The sequence below is a fragment of the Cydia strobilella genome, chromosome 2 (genome assembly GCF_947568885.1).
Source record: "Cydia strobilella chromosome 2, ilCydStro3.1, whole genome shotgun sequence".
Classification (NCBI taxonomy): Eukaryota; Metazoa; Arthropoda; class Insecta; order Lepidoptera; family Tortricidae; genus Cydia; species Cydia strobilella.
The window spans coordinates 12,810,350-12,825,284 of record NC_086042.1 but is presented as its reverse complement, the minus strand read 5'-3'; the positions used below and the strand labels follow the sequence as shown (position 1 = coordinate 12,825,284).

The 14,935-nt window shown below is 34.7% G+C and overlaps 3 protein-coding genes across 3 annotated transcripts in view; 1 reads left to right on the top strand and 2 right to left on the bottom strand.

Annotated features, from left to right (window-relative positions):
• LOC134752462 (neuropeptide SIFamide receptor-like) overlaps positions 1-14,935 on the top strand; it is a 157,643-nt gene that overhangs the window by 128,026 nt on the left and 14,682 nt on the right. The window lies entirely within an intron of this gene.
• Positions 8,743-9,695, bottom strand: LOC134755439 (A-kinase anchor protein 14-like). Its single transcript, XM_063691996.1, has 2 exons — positions 9,613-9,695; positions 8,743-9,187 (listed from the first exon to the last, which is right to left on the bottom strand). The coding sequence occupies exons 1-2, from the start codon at positions 9,622-9,624 to the stop codon at positions 8,783-8,785; spliced, it is 417 nt and encodes a 138-aa protein (XP_063548066.1). The 5' UTR covers positions 9,625-9,695; the 3' UTR covers positions 8,743-8,782.
• LOC134755438 (uncharacterized) lies at positions 12,671-13,656 on the bottom strand. The gene is made up of 2 exons (XM_063691995.1): positions 13,449-13,656; positions 12,671-13,243 (listed from the first exon to the last, which is right to left on the bottom strand). Exons 1-2 carry the CDS (start codon positions 13,458-13,460, stop codon positions 12,674-12,676), a joined length of 582 nt encoding a protein of 193 aa, XP_063548065.1. The 5' UTR covers positions 13,461-13,656; the 3' UTR covers positions 12,671-12,673.

The window sequence follows — 14,935 nt, the reverse complement described above, 5'->3', positions numbered from 1 at the left end:
TGTGTTTTGTTTTTTATGTATTTAGATAATTGTATCTATTTATTATATTTATCGTCGTCTAGTTCCCACAACACGAGGCATTGAGCTTATGGGAACAGGTCGATTTGCGTAAAATTGTCCCATAATATTTATTTATATAATTCAGATATCCATCAACACATTATGCTGCCTTTTAACGCATTATTACCTAAAGGTCTGAAAACAAACACGCGACATCACAACTCCCACTATCAAGACTTTGATTTAAGTATGTTACACGACTTTCTTCTGTAGGTATTAGAAGCTCTCGTCATAATTAAACGACACGCCTACACAAAAGTAATAGCATCAAATCACTGAAGGAATACCAAATGGGTATGATGAGGCTTTGTCTAAAGAACAATAAATTGTTTCCAACAGAAATACTCAAAATGATTACACAAACAGTTAATGTTTACCCTTGCTACCTATTTATTATTATATTTTTCACATTGCTTGGGTACGGTGACGGTGTACTGGTGAGCTGTCATCTCCATACAATTTATAAACTTCAAACGCAATATCTCGCAAAATTGTATTGAGAGAATGAGTGCTGTCAACGTACCCAAGCTATGTAAAAATACTACATAGGTACTTTTGTGCAGGCGATCATGTTATTTATAAACTTCTGAAAATTATGACGTGTGGAAAATTTTGATTTGATCGGTACTCATATGTACGTTTGAATTAAATGTGTAAATGGTACAACAATATATAATGTAGTACAATATTTTTTTCCACACCTCACAGTTAATAATACACGTACAGAAACAAACAAAGACAATAAGATAGAGGTAAAATGATAAAAGGCGGTCTCATCGCTTAAGAGCAATCTCTTCCAGGCAACCTAATAATTATTAATATAAAAACTATGCTTGTTATTTTATGTTTTCCTTGTTTAATGTTTTTCAAGAACCAAGTGGTCACCCTACTCGCCTGTGGTAAGTCGGAGTCAGTTTCCCGTCAGCAGCTCACTCTCGACATGATTCGCATGCCTCGACACAGAGTATGCAACGAAGACAGAGATTAATGGCGATGACAAATTACCAATCCGAATATGATATAATATTGTCTTCGGTTACCGCGATAGTTACTCATGAAATAAAACTATGAAAACGGATTATATCGCGTACATGCGTCAGTCGGGATGTATTATAAATTAAATATACGCGATATAATCCGTTTTCATAGTTTTATTTCAATCCTATGATATGTCAAACAATGAATTTAATGTAGATTTTCTTATTCTTTTAGAAAGCAGTAGGTATTAACTATTCACTTATTTACGCTTATTCACGTACTTACCTCATAATATTATCATTTAATAAAATTTTATTGTAAGCTTACGAACTAAGATACTTTCTCATTTTATTAAACTTGAGATAAGAGGTACGTTTCAGAACGCTTAAGTCAGATAACGTCAAACATAAGATATTTCCACCCTAATAAACGTCATTACAAATGTAATAAATCCTATTAAAGCTCTTTAGAACATTTGCAGTAAAATTTTCCTTTGCCAGAGCTGTTAAACCTGAAATCTGTTAATTTATGTCTCTCCTAGATCAGCTTATACGGGTCGACAAGTTCTAATGTGCGGACTATTTAGACCTTACTGCCGCCAATTGATTGGATTTTTAATTTTATTTTTTTATTTTTATTTTTTATTCCGGAAAAGTGCAATGAACTCGGAATTGTAACGGGCGGAATACTTAAATGTTATGGACATTTTTACTGAAAACGTGCTTGTGAAATACAAATAATAATTTACCTATGTTTTGTTAAGAGAATATTTACGTAGTATAGTCACAAATGTACCCTATGTGCCCACGTTAACTGCAGTGAGTGAGGCGAGGTTGACATTAAACATAACAGATTACTCTACTCGCAGAATCTGGCACGCTCAAGATGCGCTCGCGCCATGACCCGACTCCTTAAAAGACACGCTATTTGTCAGAACATTTATCTTGACTTAGTTACTTTGTGGTTTTTTTTTAATTTTTTTTCTTCTTAACATTTGTAATTACTACGAACGTCTATTAGGTGTACCTATACGATACAGAAGAGAGAAATGTGTTTGCTACTACCGGCTCTGCTAATAGTAATTCACATTATTACATTTACGAATTTTGTTCCACTATTTGTTTATATTAATTATTTATGTTAGATAAATAATAATTATAAAACATTTTTTTTTCGCGTTAGTGCATTAGCGCACCGTGAAGCGAAAACGCGAGACTCCAACCAGTTTAATTTAGATTCAACAATATAACTTAATGATTTCATATTTACTATGACGGCGTTAAAACAAATATATTTTAATACTATGTATTAGCATCTGCCTGCGATGCCATACATCCCTTTAATCTTATTAGTCTACCATATACCAAGGTTGATTCCATATTTAACCCACTTAAAGGATATCCATCCTTAGGATAACAAATTATGTTGTACCTATCCTAATTCAGGTTACAAGTAATGTAGGTACATTACGTCCCGTACGTATTAAGTAGGTACTAATATGAAAAAAATCAGCTAAATCTGATTATAGCGCTAAGGTTGAAACATCCAATCAAATCAAAAAATATCACATTGATTTTTGAAATTTAAGTTAGGATAATGTACCATGTACCATTGCCCACACTGTTAACTGTCCATCGGTGGACCTTTTATTACAAAAGGCATAAGGCTCACCTATGGACAATTAAGAGTGTTGCTGTATGTAGTTTGTACTACCTACTAGCTGGATTACACGGTAACTGCCCCAGCCTTTTAGGTCTACATGTAACTGCACCCGGGACGTCATGCAATTACTCCACTGATGCAACCAGGTTTATCGCAACCACATTGCATTTTATCACTTAATCTCGACATAAATTAAGATAACTTCCACATATTTAATTTACTTACATTAAGTTCACGAATAAATGCCCTATATTTTATTTTATGAAAAGGCAGGTCACCGAGATAATTCACTATGTGGCCGTTATTTGTACAAATTGCCCTAAAATGTGACTACTGTTTCATGATATGATAAATGTGTTTCTTTATTAAAAACAGTTTGCTAAAATTGCTTTTAAAAATGTTACCTACTGACAGGCGTTTGCAACATATTTTTCCCCGGATTGGATTATTTATTTAAGCAGTTTTATTTTGAACTTTTAGGTACGGTGGAGTTCATATAAGTACATCTTTACAAGCCAGCGTTCCAAAAATATATTTATGGGCATTTTCCATTATTGGCAATTTTTTTTGAAAAACCTTAAACTTTTGGGTTATTCCTACTCAGAACCACAAGGACTATCGATTTAAAAAAGAAAAAAAGTGCCCCAAAAAAGTCAGTTTTGTGACGCATTGTCACATAACATATATTTTGTCACAAAACTGACACCCAAATTTTGTATGAAAAACTGGGGACACTTTTTTCTTTGTTGCAATCAATAGTCCTCGTGATCGTTAGCCGGATAATCCTTTATACATTAAATACTCAAACGCGCTTGACTCACTTTTGCCCATTATTGTACCTACTCGTGCATTAGTATAAACAAAAACAAAATAATCGAGAGACTGACATATTTAAACAATCCTTTTGTTTTCTATCAGTGTCGCTATTTGTTTGGGTTATTTCATTAATAGTGGCATTGGCAATTTTGTAAACACAAAATAAATTACTTTCAACATGAAACAACTGAACTGATAATGATAGTTAATTATGCTGGACATTTTCCGCAAATCGACATCCAATGTGCCTATTTTGCCTGAAACGAGGCAGCCCTACTCTTATCACCCCAGCTCCTCCACAAAACCTAGCAAGGTCTTCAGGTTGCTAACTGCCTCCTTCAGTGCGCACGGATTCGTTAAGTATTTGTTCTTGTATACTTCTACCTGTTTACAGACTAGGAGAATAATATACGTTTTGTTGTTTCTTCTTCTTCCATGCACGCTCTGCACATGGGGCTGTCAGTTTTACCCATATTAGTATGTAGGTGTTTGTTTAGTGTATTACGTCCTGTTATAATTCCTACTATTTTACGGATGTAGTTGACTTCTCGGTGTTTTCAGTAGTATTTTAGTGAGCTTGTGGTTCAGTTCGGGTAGAATATCTTTGGTTTCATCGCTGCATCGTTTCCTCTTGATCCACTATGCCCCTTTATAACAGTACAGTAACTTTGTTGCCTTCTTTGCTCATTTCAGTGAGGCTCCGATGACATTCAAGTATAAGCTCTGAAGTAAGTTTGTCGCTGCATAGTTAGTAGTGATGTATGAGACTGTGTTAACTGATTTTCATGGGGATATTCTGTTCCACCACACTTAACAACCGTACTTGACATTGGAAATTTGCTATACCAGTCTGAACTTATAATTTATGCGTAATGAGTTACCTACGTAGCTTTATTTCAAAGGTGGGGCAGTACAGTAGAGTTATTTTTAATGTTACGTGTCATTTTGTATGTTAAACTTTACTTTAGCTAAAGTTCATACTAATTAATATCTAAGCAATTTTTAAGCTTTTTTTTATTTTTTATTTAAGCAATTTTTATTTTTAGATAATAGACAATTACATCTCATTAATATCTTTACCTAAATATTACTTCAAATGATATGTTCGGTTACTATTTATAAACCCTGAATAGTTAGTAGCGGGGTCTTCTGTCAGAAGTATTAACAATACTTACAAGGAGATTCCAAGCATAACTAAATTGTAAATTGTGAAAATAAATGTTGTAACCAAAAATAAACAATTTTTTATTTTCATTTTTTATACATGAAATTAAATTTAAAACAATTTACCGACGTTTCTTACTTAATACCTCGACGCCCTGTGTGGCCTAGTGGGTAGTGACCCTACCTACCAAGCCGATCGATGGACCCGGGTTCGAATCCAGGTAAGAGCATTTATTTGTGTGATGAGCACGGATATTTGTTCCTGAGTCATGCGTGTTTCCTAGGTATATAAGTATATATTTATCCATTTAAGTATGTAGGTATATCGTCGCCTAGTACCCATAGAACAAGCTTTGCTCAGTTTGGGGCTAGGTCGATTTGCGTAAGATTGTCCCCAAACTATTTATTTATTTAATAAAATACAACAAATCTTCGGATTTAGGATACAAGGCAACATATTTTAATCATCAATAGTTTAATATATTTTAATGGTACAGTTTTCCGTAGTCTCTGGCAGGTAACAGTAATCTAGAACGATTCTCTGAACTAAATGATATTGACTTCTGTTACGTCAATTAACAGAAATGACATTTTATCGTTTCACAAAAATTTTCTTTAAGTATACTGGTTGCTCCAGATTTATATAAGTTATCTATGCCTGATTAGGTGAAGCTAGTTTAGAATGTGTTTAGTAAAATTAATAGATTCGAAATACGGCAATGTTTCATTCCATTGCAAGAAACCTTATAAGAGGAAACGTCTTACCGTGGGTTTTTTTTACCAAATATTAGTTGAATAGCTTTTACCTCTGTTTGATAAGCATTGGAAGTTCACTATAGAGGGAAAATAAGCCAGGGCATATATGTAACTGGGTAAAATTTCAGTAAATATAATATTATCTAGAGATTTTTGTAGCCTATGTAATAATAACAGTAATAAAATAATACCCACGGAGTCCACATTTCTTTGAAACTGACAGGTAGAGTGTAAACCTTTACATCTCTATGTCAATTTAAATTTGTAATTTAGTTGTTTATAGGTAGGCATACTTCTTACGAATTATGTTGTGATTATGTGGCGCTATGCCGTCTTTAATGTAACATACAAGCACAAATGTTGTATCTCACTTAATTAATTTACTTTATATATATTAATACAGCCCGGCAACTTGAACATGTCATGCTCGCTTAAAAGTCTTTGCTTACGGTGGCGTCGTTGATCGGTTCGCCACTTTCCCGAATGAAGGTTGAGGGAGACGATGGCTGAGATACGCGTCATACTCGTGAACGGGTGCTGTTTGTGGAGACCGGTCTGTTTAAGTTTAGACGGCCTTCATTTTACCTATGTAACTTTACTTTTGAGTGGCATTAACGTGAGGCACTTCATTCGGTTTTTGTCTGTTTGTCTGATTTAATATTTTGTCTTTTTATTAATTATAAAACAATTCAAGTCTCGGAGACCCTTTACATCTCTGGATAATTTGATAATCTTTTTTATTATTATATACATTTTATCTCTGACACCTAGAGACTTTTACATCTCTAAACAATTTTAGTACTTCTGTTATTTGTTTAGTTTTTATTAGTTTTTTTTTCTTGTGTAATTTAACATTAATATTTATGTAATTGTTTTTTGTAATTTTGGGTTAATTTTATTGTTTGTAAAAATTGACATGTATAATTTTTAAGAAAAAAAAAACCGACTTCAATGGGGGATGCCGCTGAAAGTTCACTTATTGTTGATGGTGCACTCTTAGATTCCAGACAATGAAATGAAAAAGACAGCATCTTTTGCCTAATTATGTAGAAAAGGAGGTAAAACGACCCACTTTTCTAGTAGCATTTCGTTTTTGTAAGGGTCGCAGGTCTAACCTAACCTAAACTACTTTTCTGATAGCATTTCGTTTCTGTAAGGGTCACAGCTCTAACCTAACCTACTTTTCTGATAGCAGTTCTGTTCTGTGAGAATCGCAGTTCAAAAGCCACCCACCCACCTAACCCACTTTTCTAGTAGCATTTCCGAGTCCGGGTCTGGGTCCGGATCCGAGTCCGGGTCCGTTTCCGGCTATCCGGGTCCAAGTTTGGGTCAGAGTTCGGTCCGGGTCCGGGTCCGAGTTAAGATCCATGTTCAGACGCGGGTCCGGGTTCAGTCCAGGTCCAAGTTTAGGTCTGGGTCCATAAGGAAGAAAACAAATCGCCAAACGTGAACTATGTGTCATTGAAGAGTTTCATTTTGATCATCATCAGCAGTTCCACTTCATCAAATGTCACTTTTTTAAATGTAAATACTGGATTTGTTGATGAAAATACAAAAATCACTATATGAATGCCTTTCACATTTGAGGAGTTCCCTCGGTTCCTCGTGGGTCTCATCATCAGAACTCGAGCTTGACAAAAATATGTCCTAAAAACTTAACTTGCTTAACAAACATAACGAAGAGGACAAATCGCCAAACGTGAACTATGCGTCATTGAAGAGTTCCGTTCTGATCATCATTAGCAGTTCCACTTCATCAAATGTCACTTTTTTAAATGTAAGTGCTTGATTTGTTGATGAAAATACTAAAATCACTATATGTATGCCTTTAATATTTGAGGAGTTCCCTCGATTCCTCATGGATCCCATCATCAGAACTGCTTTTTGACAAAAACGGGACCAATCTGTATGTATATACTTATAATCAAAAAAAGAATTTTCAAAATCGGTCCAGAAATGACGGAGTTATGGAGTAACAAACATTAAAAAAAACATACAACCGAATTGAGAACCTCCTCCTTTGAAATCTTGAAGTCGGTTAAAAAGTACCCCTGTGGCCTATTTGCTGAATAAATGTTTGATGTTTGATGTTGAAATTTAATACCGACACGCTTAGGCGGTTTTTATAATTTTTTGTTTGCAGTATATTTTTTAATGTTGGTACATATGTAATGTATGTAATAAGTTTTAAATGTTTGATTAATTTGACACTGCTCCCATCGTCCACGCCGCTCCCGTAGTCCACGCCACGTCGTTCAATGCACAATGCACGTGTGAAAGTGTTATTTACTTGTCTCGTGTCTTTTATTCACCTACGGCTCATAAAAGACATCTTACGGCGCTCGTAATTGATAACACACTTTCCACACTTGCATTAAAATGCCAACCAATTATTCAAGGCTGAAGTAATAAGCTTATTTTATAAATGGATTAACTAGTCCGGCTAAAGCCTATAGCTTTTTGTACACAGGTATTTTATTAACGTATTTAAGTATAATATTTGTTTATCTATTACTTTATACATAAATTAGTATTGACTTTTATTTTGGTGGATGATATGGCCACGTCTAAATATGTTAGGTTAGGTTAGGTCAGTCAAAGAATTTAATTTCCTACCCATTTTGTACTTTGGCACAGTAACAATTTAATAGTATGAGGTTTCTAGTGACTTTCATATTGATTGTCACTGTGACAAGGTATGGAATGGGTCAGAAATTTAATTGTTTGACTGTACATACACGGCTAGCTGCTTGATTACACACCAGTTGACAGTGTATACAGCATGTACCTAATCTGTATATAAACGTTTTAAACGAAGATGTTGATTAGTTTACCTAGTTATAACAGAACTAATACACAAAGTTACACTGTAACACTGTTACAGACTATAAACAGATTTACGATGAAATAAGCGGCCTGCACAATTGCACATGATAACACATCATTTCAGTCTATAAATTGTATATACAGATGTCAATCACAATCATTCATCATGATGTCATCATTTCAGATTATGCAACCTTATTAAATGGCATCCAATATAGGTATGGGATTTTCTTTTCATTAATGAACTAATTAATCGTGACACGGCATTATATGTAGGTACATAAATGTAACTGAATATTATGTTACTAAATATTTGTTTGTTATGAAATATTTGTGTAGATTACGGTCAGACAAAAATGAAAAATAAATAGAAAAATAAAAGGCTCTAATTCGCGATTTGCGTGATCTAAATAGCTACGTATTTGAGTAAAAAAGTAGTGACGTAATAAATAAATAAGGACAAAATAAAATAAAATCCTATTTTAAATAAGTAATTTTGTATTTTATTCTAAATATCTGATTAATGATGGACAGCGATCAGGGGGACGGACTTGACGACATGTCCGTGGTGAACAACTGAGCTGCTGTGAGCGATGGCGGCGGGAGCGGTCTTTACGACCAGAGGAGCGGCGTGCACGACAGGAGCGGCGTGGACGGCATGGACGACGGGGGCGGCGTGCACCACGGACGCGGCGTGGACTACGGGAGCGGCGTGGACAATGGGAGCAGAGTGCACGGACACGACCGGGGTGTGCACGGCATGCACGACGGGGCTGCCGTGGTTAACGACCTGGCTGCTCTTGGTGATGGTGGTCTTAGAGCCCACCACGGGGATGGCGTGCACGGAGTGGACGACAGGAGCCTCGTGGGCGACTAGGAGGCCGGGAGCGGCGGCAGCGCAGGCCAGGAAGGCGGTGAAAACGATCTGAAATAGACACATTATGAAATTGAATATATGAGATACTTGAATTTTGTTGACTGCAATGTGTGTGATTTGAAAACAATTTATATTCTTGCATATATTGTACCCATAATCGTATAAAATTTAAATAATAATCATTTCTATTTTCATTACAATGAAAATAATAATATAATGTTTTACTGAAATTCCCGTATCAAACTACATAAGTTTTGATTAAATTGATTGATTGATTTAGACCCAAAAATAAAATTAGCCGGTGTTCTTTTATTGAATTGGCCCTACGATATTAATGTGACTATAATTTTCTCAGCAAGAACTACATAATGATATTTTACCGCTAGCTACAATATCGACATGTTTACAATTTTAATTTTGAAGTATATACCAAGAAACGAATCTCTCAATCATTTTATATATTGGAAACTTACGAGTTTCTGCATATTGTTTTTTTAGTATTAAGTAGTTTACTACTCGAACTTTGGAAGTTGTCTAACAATCAGGTAGAGTACCGGGGTATTTATACTGGCCGAAACTGACAATGACTGCAATGCGTACTTGAGCATTGAATAAATTAAAGAGCTACGAGCTTTTGGAGAGGTCATTCATCAAGATAAATCATTCATAAGATCTTATGTACCCGAGCAGTGCTGTAGAAAAAAGATCTTATTTGACGCTAGTAAGGATTTTATTTCAGGTATCTGTACACATAAAATATACGAGGCTGATTCAATATTTTTTGAGAAATGTGTTTTGACCAAGTTTGTGAAACTATACACGTAATGGTGGTTTTCGATACCAGAAGCCATGAAATACTTAAGCCATACCTATATTAAAACATGGTCATGCCCTTTTTGCATTTAGTGAATCTTTGAAATGTATAAGTAAATGCCATAATACAGAAATTATTTAACGAAATTACCTACTTAATATCGAGCTATTGTTGCACGATAAACGAAAATATTAGAGTCCACGATTTCAGAATATACTCGTATAGATTAAGTTTGAGTACCTAAAACGTACGAACCTTCAATCTCAAAAGTTGCCGCATCCACATGCTATCATTATTTACCCGGTCTTGAACAAATAGCCCCAAGCTATTCTTAAAACATTGAATAAATACATAAACAAGCAGACATTTCGGCCATGTCCATGGGTAGGTTGATGCCAAGTTGAGAACAATTTCTCTTATGTAACTTGGTTATAGTTTGTTTACAATAGACTACATTACCAATGTATATAAAAGGGTGGCGAAAAGCAGAACTTTGAATCCCACCTAGTAATGATTCGTTTGGTGTTAGATAAGAGCGACGATTTCATCAGCAAATGTAAGTTTGTGTTCCCTTAAAATATTGCATTTGATTGGAGGTTAAGCTTTTGTTTTCCATTTTGTTAAGTCATGTTCAGTTGAGTAATAGTTTAAAGTATCAATTTGTTATTACCAAAAGTATTGGCTGCTTTTTTACTATCTTTTTTATGATATCATTTTATAAGAACTTGTATATTATCAATTATATACCATTTTGTTGCATATGTCAATAAACTAATAAATAAGAAAACCAACGATGTTCATTGACTAGATTTAGGTGACATGATTTATGAAACTTGAATAAAATGTCAAATAACTCTGGCTTACCTATTAATGTTGAGTAAGTCTTGTTAGTTGTAATCAAGTCCAAGACATAATAAGCTTCACAAATTGTTAAAATTAGTCCATTTTATATGACAGTAACATGATGAATAAGTAATAATATACTGAGAAAATTCATGTTAAATATGAGTAAAGGTTTTGCTATGTTATGTTTTTAATTAGCTATAAGGACAACTACGAAAATATTTTCAATAAAAGTGAGATAAATATATAGACAATCTATGATTTGGCCCATGCACTCAGTGACATCATTTTTAGTATCTAAATAATATTATTATATACCTTTGGATCCCTGGATATTAAATATCTTATTTACCACTTTAAAACTGTTTAGCTCTTCTAATTGCTAGAGGGACAGTAAAGTAAAATAATACGTTGAATAAAGCACTTATATGTTGGTACCTACATAATACACAATGTTATTTTAATGTTTTGGAATATACATAAAAAACCGGCCAAGTGCGAGTCGGACTCGCGCACGAAGGGTTCCGTACCATTACGCAAAAAACGGCAAAAAAATCACGTTTGTTGTATGGGAGCCCCCCTTAAATATTCATTTTATTCTGTTTTTGTTGTTATAGCGGCTGTTCTGTATTTGTTGTTATAGCGGCAACAGAAATACACCATCTGTGAAAATTTAAACTGTCTAGCTATCACGGTTCATGAGATACAGCCTGGTGACAGACGGACAGACGGACAGACGGACAGACAGACAGACAGACGGACAGACGGACAGCGGAGTCTTAGTAATAGGGTTCCGTTTTTACCCTTTGGGTACGGAACCCTAAAAATGATTCCTCAGATACGGTAATTACTGTTTTTGAACTGAGAAATCTCGTTTTCAAAATATATAAAAAATCTAACTGCAATATTTGTAAATACGGACGATAGTCTCTAGATACATTATATATTTAATAGCGTAGGAACCTTAACCTAAAGTAAAGTAACATATCGAGTAATAATACACTGCAGACGTGCGTGAAACTTAATATCCGAGATATTTGCTACGATGAGCATTAATGACTTAATTTAAAGTCGAATTAACTCGACGTTTAATATCGCTCAACGTTTATAACGTTCCCGTAAAGTTCATAGATTGGTTCAAGAAAACTGATCGAAAATCATCTATCATCTTTTGATTTAAATAAAGATTTATCAAAAATATCACGGCACAGGTTGTAGATAAATAAAAGGAACTAACTATAGAGGGAATCTGGGAGATGGGAACTAGGCTTGACCCATTTTACAAAAAAGGTGCCAAAATATTTTTAAAATATTTTTAGGGTTCCGTACCCAAAGGGGACCCTATTACTGATTCCTCTGTCTGTCTGTCACCAGGCTGCTGTACGTATCTCATGAACCGTGATAGCTAGACAGCTGAAATTTTCACAGATGATGTATTTCTGTTGCAGCTATAACAACAAATACTAAAAAGTACGGAACCCTCGGTGGGCGAGTCCGACTCGCACTTGTCCGGTTTTTTGCTATGAATGTGTCATGCATGAACAGGTATTATTAAGTGATCTTGGAGATCCGATAAAATAAATATGTACCTACTTTAATTAAATGTACCTTTTTAATACAACTGTTCAAGTATAGATTGGTACTAAATGAGCAAGTCATGTACCCGTACCATGAGTCACTGACAGCGTCAACAGTGACATATATATATAGGTACGCTATTGTCGCTATGACACAAAATAATACCATAAAACATAAATAATAATAAATTAAAATTAATAATTGATTTGATAAAAAATTGAGGAAACGGGATACTTAAAATGGAAAACGGGTAAGAACACTAAAAACATTTTATTAATTTATTACAAACAAAACGCAAATCAATGGTGCACAGCAATTAAAGAAAGAGGTTCAGTCTTGTGAACAGTCGAGCTGTGATGAGATATAGCAGCATCGCCAACCCTTCCTAAAACTGGTGAGGAGTGTACCACATGCACCGGCTGAACGTGATGTACATGAGTTTTCACTGGTACAGCGTGCACTAAAACCGAAGCCGTGTGAACTACTGGTGCATGCACTACATGAGTGCCACCGTGATTTACAGATAATTGGCTCTTGGTCACAGTTGTTTTCTTAGGTTCAGCATGTAAAATATGTACGGGGGAAGCATGCACCAACGGAACAGTGTGGACCAAATGTGTACTACCATGGTTTATGGACACATTGCTCTTGGTTACTGTAGTTTTCTTGGGCTCGGCGTGCAAAATATGAATTGGGTGGACTGGTACCACTGGCATACTGTGAACTGGTACGCTAGCAACCACTTCACTTCCATGGTTAACTGCTACACTGCTTTTCGTGATGGTAGTCTTGGATGGCAGAGTATAGTGAACGTCTTCGGCCATATACAATGGACCAGCAGCCGCGCAGGCCAAAACAGCAAAGAGCATCTAGAAGAAGCACATCATTAAATTGACAATAACAACATCTGTATACATAATCAATCAATACTAGATTTAAGGAATTATTTGTTTATATAAACTGTATATATGATTTGAATTAAATAAAAAAACTGGAACCGAATTTTATTTTATGCTCATTTATTCTTACTAATGCACAAAACTGATTTTTTAAAGTTAGATCTTTTAAACTTACAAAAAATTGCATTTCTGAAGTTGCAACTGATATTTCCAGAACCAGACTGATGGTGTATAATCACCAAGGCTTTTTATATATATGTACCGCGTTGAAAATTGCCAAATGCCCCAGTTTACCACTTATTGGGGCGCGTTCTTGAATTTCGCGAATCTCACAAACCATTGCGACACAAGTAAGAGTATTTGTTTTTTAAACCTTGTATAGAAAAAAAAAACTATCGAATTGACATGTCAAACGATCGAACATGACGTATCCGTTTTCGCAAACCGAAGCTTAGACATTCTAACTGATTGGCAGTTCAGTCAATTATGCATAATGGTTTTATTTTTAGTTTAGTTTATTCACTATTCTTTGACAATGGGTGGTACATACTAAATTATGAGTTGGTAACGTAATTATTTTTTATTCTTGAAAGCAACACTTTTTATATTTAACATAATATATACGAATGCAACAAAAGTGATTGTAACTAAAATGAAAAATATCACAGAAAAATTCAGTTCTTCTTTAAATGTAGCTTTTTCCTTTAAATTAGTATCTATTTACTACGCATTTTTGGCGATCGAAATTTTAGATTGTACATTGATGAGAATGAAGTCGTATTCAATTGTATTTAGTCGGTTTTAATTTAAAAAACCTAAATAGACAATGCTAAATCCCACGCATCTTTTTATGCCACGCATCATCAATAAATTTTGTTTGAATTGAACATTAACCTTGAGAGTAGAGCTTTATACGCTCGTGTGTACGAGCGTGAAATATCTTGTCTACAGCCTTTTTCGTTAGTTTTACTTGACATGCCTTTAAGAATGCAAGCCAATTATTTTAGGAATTTAGATTTTAAAGGACTATGGAGAGTGATCCTTGTAATATCCCAAACGAATGGCTCAAGCAATGACCTTGTAGGTATTATGTAAAGCTCAAAGCCCAAGTCTTTAAAATAATTAAAATATTCAATCAGTATAAGTGCAAATTCTTTGTAAAATCGTTTCATTTATTTCTTTACTATTAATTAAACTTTTTGTGTAAAATGTAAGCTTTTATCAACAAAGTTTCCATCTAGCTGGCTAATGTGCCTAAAGAGTAAAATCTAGAGCGAGTCTTTCTGTTGGCCAACAGTTTCGTTGAGACGTTCAGACAGATTATCTTACTCTGATAAGAACAAAACCCCGTCTGACCCTAACTGACCTTCACCCGTCCAGCCTGTTGCAACAAAATAAGAAAATGTAATCTTTACTTTAATGTAACCAAGTTATGAGGCGTTACCTAAAGGGGCCCACTGACTATCAGTCCGCCGGACGATATCGGCTTGTCAGTTGTTCGGAACTGTAAAATTTTTGTTCTAACTGACAGGCCGATATCGTCCGGTGGACTGATAGTCAGTGGGTTCCTTAATACGTTACCTAATTAACTAAAAGGAAATTGTAATTATTATAAATGAAGTTTTTATCATGTTTATCGTCAACACGAATTAATAAACTAGT